Here is a 16,898-nt window from a genome sequence, read left to right on the forward strand (position 1 = left end):
AAGTTGGATTCCTTTCTTTGTTTTTCCTCTTACAATTGTGTCCCGGAAAGGATTGCTTCATGCAGTCTCTTTTCCCCTCCTAATAGCTAGATCAAATGGTTCTCTAGCTTTTCAGGGTTCTCTTGCTTCACAGGAGAAAGTCTGCCTAGGGAGGACCAGGAAGGGGAGGAGCAGGAGGCAGTGTGCAAAATCTGGAAATCTGTGGGAGTATATGTTGGGGGGGGGCAGGGATGGGGCAAGGGGTCAGGTCAGGGTTACCTGACCCTTCTGGGAAGCCCGGTGATCAATTACTGTGACTCCAGTGGCTGGAGTGAGGTGCTGCAGACAAACGTGTTCCCAGAGCTCATAAAGGAGCAAGAGAAGGCTGAGAGGGCAGCAGTCCCTGGCTCTGCAGCACAGGCAATAGGAGGGCAGAGCACGCGGGACACGATGAGGTTGTCCTTGCATTTCCAGGGGTTGGTGTATGCCTCACTCCTGCTCTTTTCACCATGCCTGGCGGTAAGTGTATCTCTTCAACCAAGTTTTCAAAAATGAAAGAGCAGGAACATAGGATGCAACTACTGAAATTATTGTTATTTCTTTCCCCCAGTATTTGGCTACCAAAGACAACTGCTGCATCTTAGATGAACGATTTGTAAGTAACACTGTGCTTCCTGTTCCCAGTTGGAAGCAGAGAGGGGTCTGATTTTAACAAAATACTGCTGCATGTCTTATTTGGGAATATAATCATCGGGTTTATTTAGGTGGGATTTTGTTCATGAGTGTAGACTGGTTTCAACCATGATTTAACTACCGCACACTGTAAGTGTCTTCTTTGTTACATATGGTAAAGATTTTAGCATATCTTGGTAAACAGAAAAGTAGCTAGAAATACCGATTTTATGGTTTCCTTGCAGGGTAGCTATTGCCCCACTACCTGTGGTATTGCAGACTTCCTGAATACATACCACACTGGGGTAGACAAGGAACTGCAGATATTGGAAGATATCTTAAGGAAGGTTGCTAACAGCACAGCAGAAGCAAAGCTACTTATCCAAGAGATCCAAATTGGCGGCCCCGACAGATCAAGAGAACCACGTAAGACCATAAGCAATTGTGAAATTGGAGAATAGATGGAAGGAAATGAATGAATGTTTCCTTTAGTGTTTTCATTTTTTAAAATATATCATCTTGTTCTGCAGAAAATCGCCAGGGTGTTACTTTAAAGTCCAGAAAAATGATAGATGAAATTCAGAAATATGAGAAGATAATATTGGATAATGAGGCTTCAATTAGGTAAGTGTTCGTGTTTATATTTGTTGTGTGGCAAGGCAGAGTCAAATTTTATTAACTTTAGAGAAACAATCTTTTCAAGGTCTTTTTTTACTATTGCTAAATTACATTGGTAAACGAGTCTGCCTATCTCCAACCTACCTTGGGTATAGTATTAATACAATTGGAAATTTTTATCTTTTAATGACATCTTGTATTATTAAAATACATATTAAGGTAGCAGAAAGAGCTCAGAGCTGGGAATCAGAGGATCTGTTTTTCAATCTCAGCCTCCCATTTGTCTACTGTGTGACCCAGAAAATGGGAATCTGCAGATTCAAGATGGCCACTTACATGAGACAGCACACAAGAGAGCATCAAAAATTCTGCAGTATCTGTGATTTGTATACACAAGTGCTGGTTTATCTCCCTAGCAACTATAGGCATTATAGATTGGGGGATTTTTGTTTTTTCTATCTTTTCTTGATATCACCTGAGGGTGCTGAGAGTGTAGTGGGGCGTGAATTTTTGCTAATTTTGCCCTAATGGCATGAATAAAAAAGCTAAGGTAGAAAATGGGAAAGTTTCAGTAGAATTCAATTCTGCAGGGGAACTAGCCTCCTCACATTCTTTAGGTTGACAATCCCTGGATTGAGTAGTTTGTTCCTGACTGCCTGAAGGGCCGGGAATGGTTAGTGAAAGAAGAGGGTAAACTGATAGACATAAGTTATTCATTGAACATTTCTTGCTCCCTTGGTTATTTAGCAGGAATACACATTGTGCAAGAATATTGATTATGTTGATAGTCATCACCAGGCATCCTTTGCTGCCTAAGTGGATATGATGTGACCACATACTTTGAATAAAGGCACTTAAAGACAATTAGCCCCTGCTGTTGGGGGGTTGCCTTTACCTCTTTCATTACAGAGGAGAAGTCGAACTCTTAATATAGATACTGTTGACTGATTTCATTTGAAGCCTAGAATTTTGGTCCATTCATTCATTCAATTGTATTTATTGAGCACCTGTTGTGTACAGAGCACTGTACTACCCCAGCCCAGTTGTTTAACTTTAAAGATTATAAATGTGACCTATAAATTAAAAACTCTTTTTGAAAAACAAAGGACCTACATACTTCAGAATAAAATCCCCAACTTGTCTTATTTTCCTATTTGTAGTGATTTGCAGAATATCTTCCTGTCAAACAGTAAAAAGATTCTTTATTTGAAAGAAAAGGTAGTCCAGCTGGAAGCAAAATGTCAGGAGCCCTGTCAAGATACCGTGACAATAAGTGATAAAACTGGAAGAGGTAGGTGAATATTAGTATCAAGGAAGACACTGCCAACCACATTTGGGTCTATAAAGCCAATGATAGGTGGAAGGTCAAGTAATTTTCCAGAAATGAAACAAATCCTGAATCTGGACAGAGTGATGCTATGGTTTGAAAGACAAAACAGTGTTTAACATGAAGTAAAAACACTGTTACCACTATAGCTGATTAGTTACTTCAGCTTATTAAGGGCAAAGAACTTTTACTTTAGGCACTGGGCATAGTCCAGCCTGGGAAATCAATTGAGGAAGGCCTCATCGAGAATATGTGATTTTAGAAGAGCTCTGAGGATGGGAAAAGCAGTAGTGTGTTAGATGTGAAGGGGGAGGGAGTTTGCAGCAGGAAGGGAGATTGGAGGAAGATATTGAGAGGGAGAGACAAGAATGAACAGGTCATCTTGAGAGGAATAACAAGTGTAAGCTGGGTGCAATGAAAGAAGAGGGTGGATAAGTAGGAGGCAGAGAGATGGTTTAAGGCCTTAACCAGTGCCTTAACTTATACAATAGTCAGCAGTTTTTGCTTGATGGGAAAGGGGATGAGCAGCAATTGATCATTAGTAAAGAGAGACGGGAACAGAACAATGTTTTAGGAAAATAGTTCATATAACAGAGTGGACTATAAAATGGAAAGAGGAGAAACAGGAGGGAGGGATGATCTGTGAGGAGGCTGAAGTAGTAGTCCAACCAGGATATGACAATTCCATGGATCAGCACGATGGCCTCTTGGATGGAGAGGAAGAGTCTGATTCAAAGCAAGATGTACTATCAGAATTGAGTTAAAATATTAACATCATTTGGTTTCTCTACAGATTGTCAAGACATAGCAAACAAGGGTGTCAGAGAAAGTGGTCTTTACTTTATCAAACCCCTTAAAGCTAAACAACAATTCTTAGTCTACTGTGAGATTGACTCATCTGGCAATGGTTGGACAGTGCTGCAGAAGGTATGTTTCTAATTAATATTATTTTAAATAACCATGTTATATATGCACTGTGAATTGGTAAAATGGATCCATGTCTATGAGGCAACAGATTCTCCCAGTGGTTAAATCATAAACTGGGAATAAGCTTCACATAGCAGAGTTTCCAGTCAGAAGGATCATATGAAGGGAGTGTCCATCTGATCAGAAACCATCTGATCAGAAACCATCTGTGACAAGCATGAGAGGATCTCCCTATAATCAGAAACAGTCTCCCATTTTCTCATGAAAGAGAGAAAGCTTTGATCCAATCTTTTGATTGGTGACATTGAAATTTGACCATTAGTTGTCTTATTATCACCAACTTCTAGCAGTCATGGAGGGACTTTTTAAATTCTCTATTCTAAATAGGTGGTTCCCTTAAAAATCTTTTTAAACGAAGCAGTGATGACATTTAATTTTTTTAAATTTACTATCCCAGCTAACATTCTGGTTAGCTCCTGGTGGGCAGGAAATGTATCTACCATTCTGCACTCACTAAGTGCTTAATAAACATCCATTACTGCTTTCTCAACTCTTAGGTACCCATTTCTAAATTCACATAGTTTTTATGTTTTTCATATTTTTTCACTTTTAATTTGTGTGCTTTTGATTTATAATTGTATCTCTCAAACGTTTTGTCCCACTGCCATTGAACTGTAAGCTGCTTGAGTGAATGGGGCCTTGTTTTGTCTTTGTCCTATAATTCCCCTCAGGACCCTGTATAGTGGGTTGGACACTGTAGATTTTCAGTAAATACTGATGATGATGGGTGAGATGATGAACAGTGAGTCTCTTTCCCTCTTTGGTAAATGTGATATTAGAGACTTGATGGGAGCTTGGACTTCAAAAAAAATTGGATTCAGTATAAAGAAGGATTTGGACATCTGTCACCGACTGGTACAACTGAATTTTGGCTCGGAAATGAAAAGATTCACTTGATAAGTACTCAATCTTCATTTCCGTATGCATTAAGAATACAACTGGAAGACTGGAATGGCAGAACGAGGTATGTTTTAAGGAGATTCCTAAAGAAAAGACTTCACTAACCATGTGTCTCTGAGCAGTATGGTAACATTTCAACCTCAATAATAATAAGAATAACAATAATAATAATAGTGCTTGTTAAGCACTTACTTTGTGTCAAACACTGTTCTAAGCACAGGGCTACCTCAAAAAGCTAATCAGGTTGGCATAGTCCCTGTCCCACTTGGGGCTCACAGTCTTAATCCCCATTTTACAGATGAGGTAACAGAGGCACAGAGAAGTTAAGTGACTTGCCCAAGGTCACACAGCAGCTGAGTGGCGGAGCTGGGATTAGAACCTAGATCCTGAAGAAAACAAACTAAGGGAAAAAGAGTCCCCTGTCCCTTACTCCCCCTTCCCCTGACCCCCAGTCCTTCCCTCTGGTGGTTGATACAGTTCAGGAGCAGCGCTGAGGATGTGGGCTGGCCCAGTACTGACTTGAGGGTGATTGAGTTGGTCTTGAATCCCCTTCGGCTACTAAAGGGGGGCCAAAATGGGCTCAAATTCCCTTGAGTGGTCCAATCATCATGCTTGAGGATAGACAATCCAGGATCCAAAGGAGCTACCCTGTGTCCACCCACCTAGACTGTGAAACTCGTTCAGGATAGTGACTATGTCCAAACTGAGACGCTTGCATCAAACCCAGTGCTAAGAACAGTGCTTGGCACATAGTAAGTGCTTAACAGTAACAATTATTAATAATAATAATAATTTATCCAGTTAAATTAAAATGGAGTAAAACTTTCAGGAGCCTGCATTACCATGGAAGAAATCAGTTATTTCAGACTAGGTGTCTTAATCATTTTCTACTGCTAAGTGGGGCCTAATAATATAATAATAATGCTATTTGTTAAGCACTTACTATGTGCCAAGCACTGTTCTAAGTGCTGGGGTAGACACAAGGTAATCAGGTTGTCCCACTTGGGGCTCGCAGTCTTAATCCCCGTTTTACAGCTGAGGTAACTGAGACACAGAGAAGATAAGTGACTGGCCCAAAATCACACAGCTGATAAGTGGTGGATCCAGGATTAGAACCCATGACCTCTGACTCCCAAGCCCGTGCTCTTTCCACTAAGCTACGCTACATCTGTTATTCTCCTTTCCAGAAGGAGAATCAAGCATATTTCCTTAAAATTTCTGCCTTGCATCTTCATAGGAGGAGCTAGTGTATTGGCATTGCTCCTTCTCATTTGAGGAAAGTGCAAAAGGAGTCCTTCCCTGTTTAAATCTACTGATGCATAAGTCCTTAAACTGGATCAAAACCCCATATTTGTTTGGCTAAACATTGGAGGCAAGAAGGAAGCACTGATTACAGCACCATAACCATAATTAATCATCCCTGACTACGCTTTCATTTCCTCTTTTCCCACTTGCTTCTGCATTGCCATGATTTGCTCCTTTTATTACTCTCCTCCCTCCTCCTGCCACCTAGTCACTTAACACTTATGAACATAATCCGTAATTTATTTATTTATTTTACTTCCTCTCTCCCTTATCGGACTGTAAGCTTGTTGTGGGCAGGGAATGTGTCTGTTATATTGTTGTGTCGTACTCTTCAAGAGCTTAGTACAATACTCTGCTCACAGTAAACGCTCACTAAATACAATTGATTGATCTCAACCTCTAGGAGTAAAATTAGCATCTTTCAAAACAATCTCATCTGTAAACTGGTTCTAGAGGAGGCTGTGGAATACAGAGTTTTGATACAGTGACTCTGATTTTGTCCATAGCACTGCAGACTATGCCTCATTCAAGGTAGGACCGGAAACGGACAAATATAGATTGACCTATGTCCACTTCCTTGGCGGAGAAGCAGGAGATGCCTTTGATGGTTATGATTTTGGTGATCATGCAAGTGACAAGTTTTTCACATCCCACAATGGCATGCAATTCAGCACATGGGATAATGACAATGATAAGTTTGAAGGCAACTGTGCTGAACAGGATGGATCTGGCTGGTGGATGAACAAGTGTCATGCCGGTCACCTTAATGGAATTTATTACAGAGGTACAGTGTTCCCTTGAATCTGGCTTATTTCAAATTCTATTCAAAAGGATGTTTTAAAACAAAGATGATGGCAAGCAATTAGGAAGCGTATTGGTGTTTCTTTTTGTTTGTATTCTATTTTAGGCCGGATGTATTAATACATAGCTGCCACTTCATACTCTCCATCTGATTCTCTTTTTATCTCATTATCCCGCTCCTTCCCTCTTTTGATCGCTAAGCCTCAAATGCTCAAAATGCCACTCTGGCTCACAGGTGGCTTGGAGTATTATCAGGTAGTAGAAAAGTTGATGCTGGATTTCTCTCCATATTGCTGTTGAGCAACCTGCCTATCTTTGGCCCCTCTCTCCCATTAGCTCCATTTATAAATTGTTTTGTCCATTAGAGCATAAAATATGGTGCTGTGAAGCTGGAAGTTTCCAAAATCTTCTAGAAGACTTTCAGACTGAAGAAATAGGAATCTTTAATGTCTTCTAAGATTAATTCTGAATGGGCCAGACTAAGGTCCAAGGATTTTTCCTGACCTGACATAGTAGGACCAAGTCAGGGTGACAAAAAGTAGAAGCTGGTTAGGTTGGGATAGCTTCAGATGTTCCACCAGTGTCCCTGTGGCCTCCGCTTTTAGTCATTTTAAACTAGCCTGAGTCTAGTAACAGGCTTTTACCATGAAAGGAGTGAGCCTGGGCCAAAAGGGTGGTACTCTACCCAGGGGTTTCCCATAGTTGTGAAACCATGTATGGACATAAACATTCCCCAAAGTGAATCCTGAACTACTTCCATTTCTGCCTGAGTTCACTTCTGGGTTAACTCAGGCTCAGACTGACCCTGTGATTTAGAGTGCTGCTCTGGTTGGGCATGAACTGACATGAAGAGGGGCGATTTAGACTGGATCTTGAATATCTAGCCCAAGCAGGGTTCTTCAGCCAATACTCATGCTATTAACAGCATTTGTGATTTCAGAAGTGTTTTACTTCTGGAAATTCAGAAGAAAAGTCAAATTCTCACACAGTTGGCATTTTGTAGGTGGCACTTATTCAAAGGAATCCACTCCAAATGGGTATGACAATGGCATTATTTGGGCAACCTGGAAGTCTCGATGGTATTCGATGAAGAAAACAACAATGAAGATCCTTCCACTCAACAGACTCACAATATTAGAAGGGCAGCAGCATCATCTGGGTGGTTCCAAACAGGTTGGATAACATTATTTGCAATAATAACAAATATTGAGTATTTAAAGTGTTTAAATAAATGGCTGAGCTACTAATTCCAAATATTGTAAGGAGCCCATCTCTTCGAATAGTCATTTGTGCTTTTGATCATGTCATAACTTTGTAAAACAATTAGTTTTCTTCATATTCCTTCAACCACCAGGGTTGAGATATTTTTATTTTTAGTGGTAGGTAATCAAAATGTAATATCTACAAATTCTGGAGGTCAATATTTGAAATTTTCAAAAATATAAGTAACCTGTCCATATTTGTGTTATCTAATATTTCATCATTCCTTTAAAAGAAAAGAATGATTTGTTGTACTTTTTTTGTTGTTGCAGGTTGGAGATGCATAAAAAAAATATTTGAAAGGAGTTGCCTTCCAAAAGACTTTTATCTGAACAGAGAAATATATTCTTTTACCTAAGTGAGGATGGACTTGCATTGCCATTTCACTTTAAACAGTGAAATAATACCCAATATTGAACTTCCATCAACAATTTTGTGCTTATGAATTTGTCTACATATGAGTTCAATAAATTTTTCATACTTGGGATCAATACAGTATGCCATTATTCTTTACTGAAAACAGAAATATTTAAAAGTTTTAAAATTTTAATAATCTGATAGCATGTGACAAAATAATTGTGGTATTTAAGTACTTACTATGTGCCAACCTTGGGGATAGATATGAGGTAATCAAATGGAGCACACAGTTTAATGGGGACGGAGAGCAGGTATTTAATTTCCATTTTACAGATGAGGAAACTGAGGCACAGAGAAGTTAATTGACTTGCCCAAAATCATGCAGCAGCTGAGTGGCAGAGCTAGGATTAGAACTGGCTCCCTTGACTCCCGGGCCATTAACAGTGCTGGCCAGGATTCCAAACCAATGTTCAAAATAAAATTCCCAAACTCACATGATTACTAGTGGCAAATCCATCTCTGGATACTTTTTACCTAAAACAAAAAGGGGCCTGGAAAGCTGTACATTTTGTGGTACTATTTTGGGAATGGGCTGAAGTCATCATGAATGAATGAATGAATGAATGAGAAGTTGCTAATGCAAGCAGAAACTGGGGGCTGGAAGATCAGAGCCTGGCTATTAGTTGTTGCCTGTGATTATTGAGAGCTTTACAGTGCTTCCTTCAAGCTGCTTCCAGGTTACACGGGCTCTAGGAACTGCCACGAGACCTCCCTAAGCAGGAGTGGAATGAAGGGAGAGTCTGGGGCTAGATAAATGATGTGTGACTCCTCCTTCATGCCATCTTTCTGAATGGTGCTTTCCTCACAGACATAATGTGAGAAGTAGCATGACCTTACGGAAAGAGCCTGGGCCTGGGAATCAACCTGAGTTCTAATCGAAGCTCTGCCACTTGTCTGTTGTGTGACCTTGGGCAAGTCACTTAACTTCTCTGTACCTCAGTTACCTCATCTGTAAAATAGGGATCAACTGTGAGTTCCATGTGGGATGGACGGTGCCCAACCTTGTTATCTTGTCTCTATCCCAGTGCTTAGCACAGTGCCCTTCACATAGTAAATGCTTCACAAATACCATTAAAAGAGCTGAAAGTTAGAGTTTCCTCTTGCAGAGCTGAGTTCTAAAAGAAATTGACCATGCGCTGGGCAAATCTGGCCACATGATGCAGAGCCCTGGGATCAAGTTGCAAATCAAGGGGAAGACACAATCCTTGCCTTGAGTAGCTGATAATTTAATGTGATAGGATTACTCTTGATAATATGAATAAATAATAAGGATAAAATATAAAACAGTACATCTAATAGAGCCAATGCAAATAAACACTGGAAGAATGTGGGAACACTAGTTCCAAGGTAGCAGGTCAAATAAAGGATCCCAACTTCCTGGAGCTTGTCCTGTTTGAGGAAGGGCCTGAGAGTGGGAAAGGTGATAAAGGAGGAGCTAGGATCTATGATTAGGAAAAATAGAAACCCCAAAAATGTGAAGAACGCTACTGAGATTACTATCGCCACTGTTAGTTCTGGTGCTGTGGCAGTCTCTGACCCATGAAGATAATAATTTCAAGGCAATGCATACCCATAAACTGAATGGACAAATGTAAACAGATACCTAACCAACTACATCTGTACATATGTGGTCCATGAATTCAAAGATGATATTATTGAGAGCAACTCACTCACCATATGTCTGGGGGAGGCTGGAAGAGACAATGCAGACACTGAAGCATTGCCCCTTAGAACGTGACTGCAGGTATTTGTTGGGCTTAGTGCTGTTTTAGATTCTGCCTCTTTAACTCATAGTTTATTCTCAAACTTAGCACAGAAAGAGCTCCTCTTCTTGCTTACTGCCCATTAGGTTCATCTGTCGGCCACTAATCCCCCCCCAGCAGCCCACATCGATGCCACATCATTTGATGTACATTACTGTGTTTCGAAAATTGTTTATTCTAAACAACCTGCTTGCTGTCACCCCACTTTACTTAACCATTCATTCAGTCACTCAATTGTATTTATTGAGCGCTTACTGTGTACAAAGCACTGTATTACGTGCTTAGGAGAGTACAGTATAACAACAAACAGACATATTCCTGCCCATTACAAGCTCACAATCCAGTGGGGGAGAGAGGCATTAATATAAATAGATAAATAAATAAATTATAAATAGATACTTATGTGCTGTGGGCTTGGGAGGGAGGATGAATGAAGGAGCAAGTAAGAGCGGTGCAGAAGGGAGTGGGAGAAGAGGAGAGGAGGGCTTAGTCAGGAAAAGCTTCTTGGAGTTGTGCCTTCAATAAGGTTTTGACTCTTCAGCATTTATTTAGGTATTCATTTTGTTTTCAGCTTTTTATTCGCTGCCCATCATTTTCAATGCTGAGAAATTGGTGATGGTACAGGATTTTATCGGTGGTGATCCCGTCCTGCCATTTAATGTTAAATATGGATCATAGGGAATAATAAAACTTTCAAGAAACTGGATTGGCATCAGTGGGAAGTTTAAATCTCACAGTGTACAGAATAACTATTATTGTTCTTAGTTGCTGTTACACATTATTGGTCTCCTAACGTTCTGAAACAATTAACATGAACTTAACACATTAACAGTAGTAGTCACAGTAACATTTATCAAGCATCTTCTGAATGCAAGGCACTGTACTAGTGTTCAAGAAAGTATAACGGAAGTATGAGACATGTTCCCTGCCCACAGGGAAGGTTTCACTCTAATGGGGGAGAGAATAATAAAAATATTTACAAGGAAGAAATCAAAATAAATTGAATAGTTAATAAAAAATATATATACAAATGCTAAGGATTGTTACAAAGAACTGTAGCGTTTATTAAACGTTTATTATGTGCCAAGGACTGTACTAAACTTTGAAGAAGATACAAGATCTTCAGGTCCCACATGGGACTCAAAGTCTAAGTAGGAGGGAGAACAGGTATTGAATCCCCACTTTACAGATGAGGGAATTGAGGCACACAAAAGTTAAGTGATGTGCCCAAGGTCACACAGCAGATAAATCAATAGTATTTAATCAAAAGTATTTATTGAGCGCTTACTATGTGCCGAGCACTGTACTAAGCGCTTGGAATGTACAAATCGGCAACAGATAGAGATAGTCCCTGCCCATTGATGGGCTTACAGTCTAATCCGGGGAGATGGACAAAAACAATAGCAATAAGAAACAATGGTGGAGTTAGTACTAGAACACAGATCCTCTGACTCCTAGGCCTGTGTTCTTTCCACTAGGCCACACAGCTGCCTCTTGCACCTATTTATATTGGGAAGCAAACAGGTATTACAACTTGCGGTTGGATCATTTGTTGGGCAAGGTGTATGGGAGGAGGTGGAATTTTAGTAAGGTTTTCAAGATGGAAAGGACTGAGATCTAGTGGATTTCAGACGGAAGGAAGCTCCAGGTCTAAGGGGAAAGTATGAGCAAGGGATTGAAAGCAGGAGAGTTGACAGCAGGAGCCTCTCAAACAACAGGGACCGTGTTTAATTCCTGACAGTGTATTTTCTTCCAGAAATACTGTGCTCACAGTAATTACTTAATAAATCTACTACTATTACAGTTAACAAGTTAACAGTTAACAGAGAAGCAGCATGGCGCAGTGGAAAGAGCATGGGCTTTGGAGTCAGGGCTCATGAGTTCGAATCCCAGCTCTGCTACTTGTCAGCTGTGTGACTGTGGGCAAGTCACTTAACTTCTCTGTGCCTCAGTTCCCTCATCTGTAAAATGGGGATTAAGACTGTGAGCCCCGCGTGGGACAACCTGATTCCCCTGTGTTTACCCCAGCGCTTAGAACAGTGCTCTGCACATAGTAAGCGCTTAAGAAATACCAACATTATTATTATTAAGTGGGCTTGGGAAAAACAAAAAGTAAAAACGGAGGTGTAGGAAGTGAAGAGAGCTGGGTTAGAGTCTTTGGAACCATGTAGTAAGGAGTTCTCGTTCAGTGCAGAAGATGGGCAACTGTTAGAGGGTTTTGAGAAGAGGGGGAGTGACTTTGGAACCTCAGAAAACTGGCTTCTAAATTAAGCTTGACTATGGGTGGATGCCCTATTACCTTGATTGAATAGATGAATATGATTCTTATGTCACAAGATTGTCTCAGACTTTCTCTTGAAATTGCCACACTCTCTTTAGATAGACTTCATGTGAAATCAAGATTTCCTTTTCTGTAAATGCTTGTTGAATAGCTGTTTTTTTTTTAATGTTTCATAATCAGTACAATACCTGTGCCATGGCTGAGGCATGAGGTTAAAGTGGAAAGTAACAAAGGTTCAGGTGGTCAATACTGACCTTTAGTTTATCTAAATTTGCCACACCACCATTGGAATGTGTTTGCATGAAGTACATGATATGCTTTAGGAGGTGGGCTAACTTAGGTCTACTGAACACACTGCCAGTAGATTGCAGACATGTCATCAAAGCTGTTTGTCAAAAAAAGTCTATTTAGTATTTAGTCCAGGTCAACACTGCCATCTCAGACAGTGGTCAGAGAAGAAAGCTGAATTTCATAAAAGTAGGCTCTCAGGCTCAATTAATAAGTAGTATTTACTGAACACCTGTTGTGTGCCTAACACCATACTAAATACTTGGGAGAGTACAGTAGAGTTAGTACACATGATCCCTGCCCTTAGAAAGCTTCCAAACTAGCAAGTGATAAACATGATTATCTTGTATCTTCTCTACCTCTTAATAAAGTTCTTGACACATAGCATTTAGAAAATACCATAGTCATGATTTGACTTGATGTTATAAAGTGTGGATAAGAAGAATTAATAGAGTGTAAAGAGAGGTATATAAGGGTTGGCGCAGTGGAAAGAGCACGGGCTTTGGAGTCAGGGCTCATGAGTTCGAATCCCAGCTCTGCCACTTGTCAGCTGTGTGACTGTGGGCAAGTCACTTAACTTCTCTGTGCCTCAGTTCCCTCATCTGTAAAATGGGGATTGACTGTGAGCCCCACCTGGGACAACCTGATTCCCCTGTGTTTACCCCAGCACTTAGAACAGTGCTCTGCACATAGTAAGCGCTTAACAAATACCAACATTTATTTTATTTTATTTTATTTTTATGAGAGGTTGTGAATAAGGTAAGTACTTTTGTGGCACATAAATCCAAAAATGGAAGTGGGGGTTGTAAAATGGGGAGATTAGAAATCAAAAGGGGATAGCCTGCTGGAGATGATGTGATTTCAGAAGGGCTTTGAAGATGGGATGACCAGTGATCTGCCAAGATGTAAAGGAAGAGGGGTTCCAGACATGGAAGAGAGCGTGACCAAGAGGTTAGCAATTGGGGTAATGAGAACAGGGCAGGGAGAAAAGATGAGTTTGAGGGGAATAAAGAGTGTGAACTGAGAGACAGTTGAATGCCCTCAAAGCTAAAGCTGGATGATGTAACCATTGGAGTTTTTTGAGGAGTGGAGAGATGAGTGAAGAGCTTAATTTCAGAAAAACAATACAGGCAACAGGGTGAAGTATAGAGAGGAAAGATTGGAATCTCTTCAAGAAATTGATGTAGCAGTCAAGCCAAGATATGACAAGGGTTTGGAACACTGTGGAAATCGATTAGATGAAGAGGAAAGGGTGACTTCTGGAATGTTGTGGAGTAACAGGTGTGAGTGACACAGTGTGGAAGAGAGTTGAAAGGTGGGGAAGGATTAGTAGGAAGCACAGTTGATTTGATTCTAAATTCTACTTAGACTGTGAGCCTCATGTGGGACAGGGACTGTAACCAACATGATAAATTTGTATCTACTCCAGAGCCTAAACACTGCTTGACAATAGTAACTGCTTAATGAATACAATAAAACAAATAATAAACAAAGCAAGAAGGACACCAGTGGAGAGAAGAGGGATTATATAACATCAGGAAAGGAACTGGGGAGAAGAGGAGGCTGCAGATGCATACATTGTGTTTGAGGAATTTGGATCGGAATGGAGGGAGGAAGCTGGAAGATTAGCTGAATGGTTGAGTGGAGTGCTTTTTTTTTTTTTTAAGATAGGCTACATGGACATGTTTGAAGGCTGGGGGCCAGAAGACATTAGAGAATGAGCGGTTGAGGATGGTGGTCAGAGAGGGAAGATGAGTGCGAGAAAGTGCTTTATGAAGGGAAGAAGGGATTCGTTTGGAAGTTTGGGTGGAGGGGGTAGATTTTGTGAGCAGTGGAAGAGCTCCTTTTGGCTGCGAAATGGATGTCGAATGGATGTTGGGGAGGGAAGAGAAATGAGTAAATGAGGAGGACACTTGGGGGACTTCATGACAGATGATTATTATTTCATCACTGAAGTAATTGGTGAGGTCATCAGGGGCAAGAGAGGTTACTGGAGTGCAGGCCTCGGAGAGTTTGGGTCTTGAATAGCTGTTGGGGACAATGGTCATACAAGTCAACGAGGCTGAAGTAATGTTGTCAAGCAAAAGAGAACTTCCTATTAGGATTGTTGCATATAGGTTATGTGATCTTCTCTGGAGGCCTTTAAAAAAAGGGATGAATTTTCATTTCTCTGGCATCATTTACTTGTGGCTCTTCCTAAAGCCAAGAAAATGGTTCAGATGGCTTCTCCAGAATCCTTCTAGCTAAGTTTCTATGATTAGAATACAGAAGTACAAAATGGTACAGTCTTTAAGTGAGATCCAATGGGACTTCCCAAATAGCTGTCCAATGCTGAAATGGCACAGATGATATAATAAAAGTCGAATGGCTAGTGAGAGAATCAAAAAAATCCTGCAACAATTGAAGTTTTAAAATCAGATTTAACAATAAAATTAAGGGAAATTAGTACGATTCTTGAAAGTGGCATAAAGAAATGATTTTGTGAAATAATTCATATTACAATATTATAAAAATATTTTTAAGGGAAGAAAAACAAACAAAAATTGGATACCTAAGCAAATACAATATTGCCAATGTAGGCCCAGCCATAGGGCACTGCTGTTGTAATGAAATTGAACTTTAGGAATTGTACACCAATTGTACACGCTGTTGGAAGACTATCTCACTGGCTTTATTTTCAGAAGTCCAGGAACATATATGTTGAGAAGCAGCATTGCCTAGTGGATAGAGCATGGGCCTGGAAGTCGAAAGGACCTGGGTTTTAATCCCAGCTCCTCCACTTGTCTGCTTTTTGACTTTGGACAAGTCACACTTCTGTGCCTAAATTACCTCATCTGTAAAATGGGGAGTAAGACTGTGAAGCCCCATGTGAGAGATGGATTATTTACAACTTGATTAGCTTGCAGTTACTCCAGCACTTAATAAAGTGCCTGGAACATAATAAGCACTTAACAAATACCATGAATATATATATATATTAAAAATATATATTGACCTGTTGAAAATCTCTGTTACCCAGGGCCCTCATGATTCTCCTTGTATTTATAAACCACATGGGAATGTATCAGGATGTAGAATTTCCGAATTATGACAGATGTTTGGGTTGAAACCTGAACTGAAAACTGGAGTCACTATTCTTGAAATTCAGTGACCCCGAATTCCACTATGCTGTGGAACTGTGTGAGGCCCTAGAGTAGACATTCTGTTCATCCAGGATTGTCAATACAAATATTGGCAACAGTTAGAAGTGGGGCAGGTAGAGTGTAACACACTCAGCAAACAGAACAGCCCAATTCTCGGAAGTGATTGATAGTGGCCTCTTTCAACCCTCAGGGTCACCACAGTAAAACTTTAACTTTCCAGAGATAACTTCATGTTTTAACATTCTTTTGGTCAGAGATGTTTTCTTCCCTATTTTTTCCTACTATTAGTCTTTAGAGACTTGATTCTAAGTTTAAATTTCGGGATGTAATTTCAGCACCATCCTGGTACCACTAGTACAACACTGATGGAAAATGTTTGAAGCAAGTTACCAACTACCATAAAATGGAACTTGTTTAAATGAGTCACCTTAAAATATGCTTTTGAAAGCTACAAGGAGCCCTACAGATCCCAAGGCCGTATCCTCATAATATCCCTGATGGCAGTATGGGACAAGCACTGTTAGTCATTAAAGTAGATTAAAAATGAACTAGAGGAGAGGGCTGAAGGATTTTTAGAGCTTTAGATTAAATGGTGTTAGAGTACACTTATAGGCTGTCCTACTAAAGTCTTGAATTATAGCTTTGTCTAATATACAAGCTTGTTTCATGGAAACAAATAGAATGTCATTTTTTAAAAAAATTACCATTCATTTGAATGGTAAGTTTATGATAAAGGAACCAATAAGTGTTTATTTCATTACTAATTTTTAAAATTTGTAGTTGGATTATAAATTGCTCATGTAATATAAAGTCAAAGTAATATATATACACACACGTATATATATTACATGTGATAAAATAACCCTATTCAGATTTTTTTTAACTCAGAGTCTTCCCCTCTTGGCTGTATTGAGCTATTAAAGCAGTTTGAAATGTAACAGGGCTTAGATTGATAATGAGATGCTTTCCCAGGACCCATGGAAATTTGGGAATACCCAGAGGCTTCATGAAGATTTAACCCTAGTCATCATCTCAGGGTAGATACTAGGGTATAGAAGGCTCTGACTTAGGTGAGTAGATCCAAAGGGTAAAGTGACCACAATCAAACAGGATCATACAATCTGACCCCTTTCCTGTCTTCCAAAAAAATGACCAAT

The 16,898-nt window shown here is 39.9% G+C and overlaps 1 protein-coding gene across 1 annotated transcript; it reads left to right on the top strand.

Annotated features, from left to right (window-relative positions):
* The first annotated feature begins 333 nt into the window (after nt 1–333).
* On the top strand, nt 334–8,340 carry FGG (fibrinogen gamma chain). Its single transcript, XM_001512228.5, has 10 exons — nt 334–498; nt 590–634; nt 897–1,077; nt 1,182–1,275; nt 2,430–2,560; nt 3,390–3,523; nt 4,363–4,547; nt 6,295–6,572; nt 7,593–7,762; nt 8,122–8,340. The coding sequence occupies exons 1-10, from the start codon at nt 430–432 to the stop codon at nt 8,134–8,136; spliced, it is 1,302 nt and encodes a 433-aa protein (XP_001512278.3). The 5' UTR covers nt 334–429; the 3' UTR covers nt 8,137–8,340.
* The last annotated feature ends 8,558 nt before the right edge of the window (nt 8,341–16,898 follow it).

This window comes from Ornithorhynchus anatinus, chromosome 12 (assembly GCF_004115215.2).
Source record: "Ornithorhynchus anatinus isolate Pmale09 chromosome 12, mOrnAna1.pri.v4, whole genome shotgun sequence".
In the NCBI taxonomy this organism is placed as follows: Eukaryota; Metazoa; Chordata; class Mammalia; order Monotremata; family Ornithorhynchidae; genus Ornithorhynchus; species Ornithorhynchus anatinus.

Coding starts and splice junctions, on each gene's coding strand:
- FGG (XM_001512228.5), top strand. CDS start 430: ATGAGGTTGTCCTTGCATTTCCAGGGGTTGGTGTATGCCTCACTCCTG. Junction 1,078..1,181: donor CGACAGATCAAGAGAACCAC/GTAAGACCATAA, acceptor CTTGTTCTGCAG/AAAATCGCCAGGGTGTTACT. Junction 6,573..7,592: donor TAATGGAATTTATTACAGAG/GTACAGTGTTCC, acceptor GGCATTTTGTAG/GTGGCACTTATTCAAAGGAA.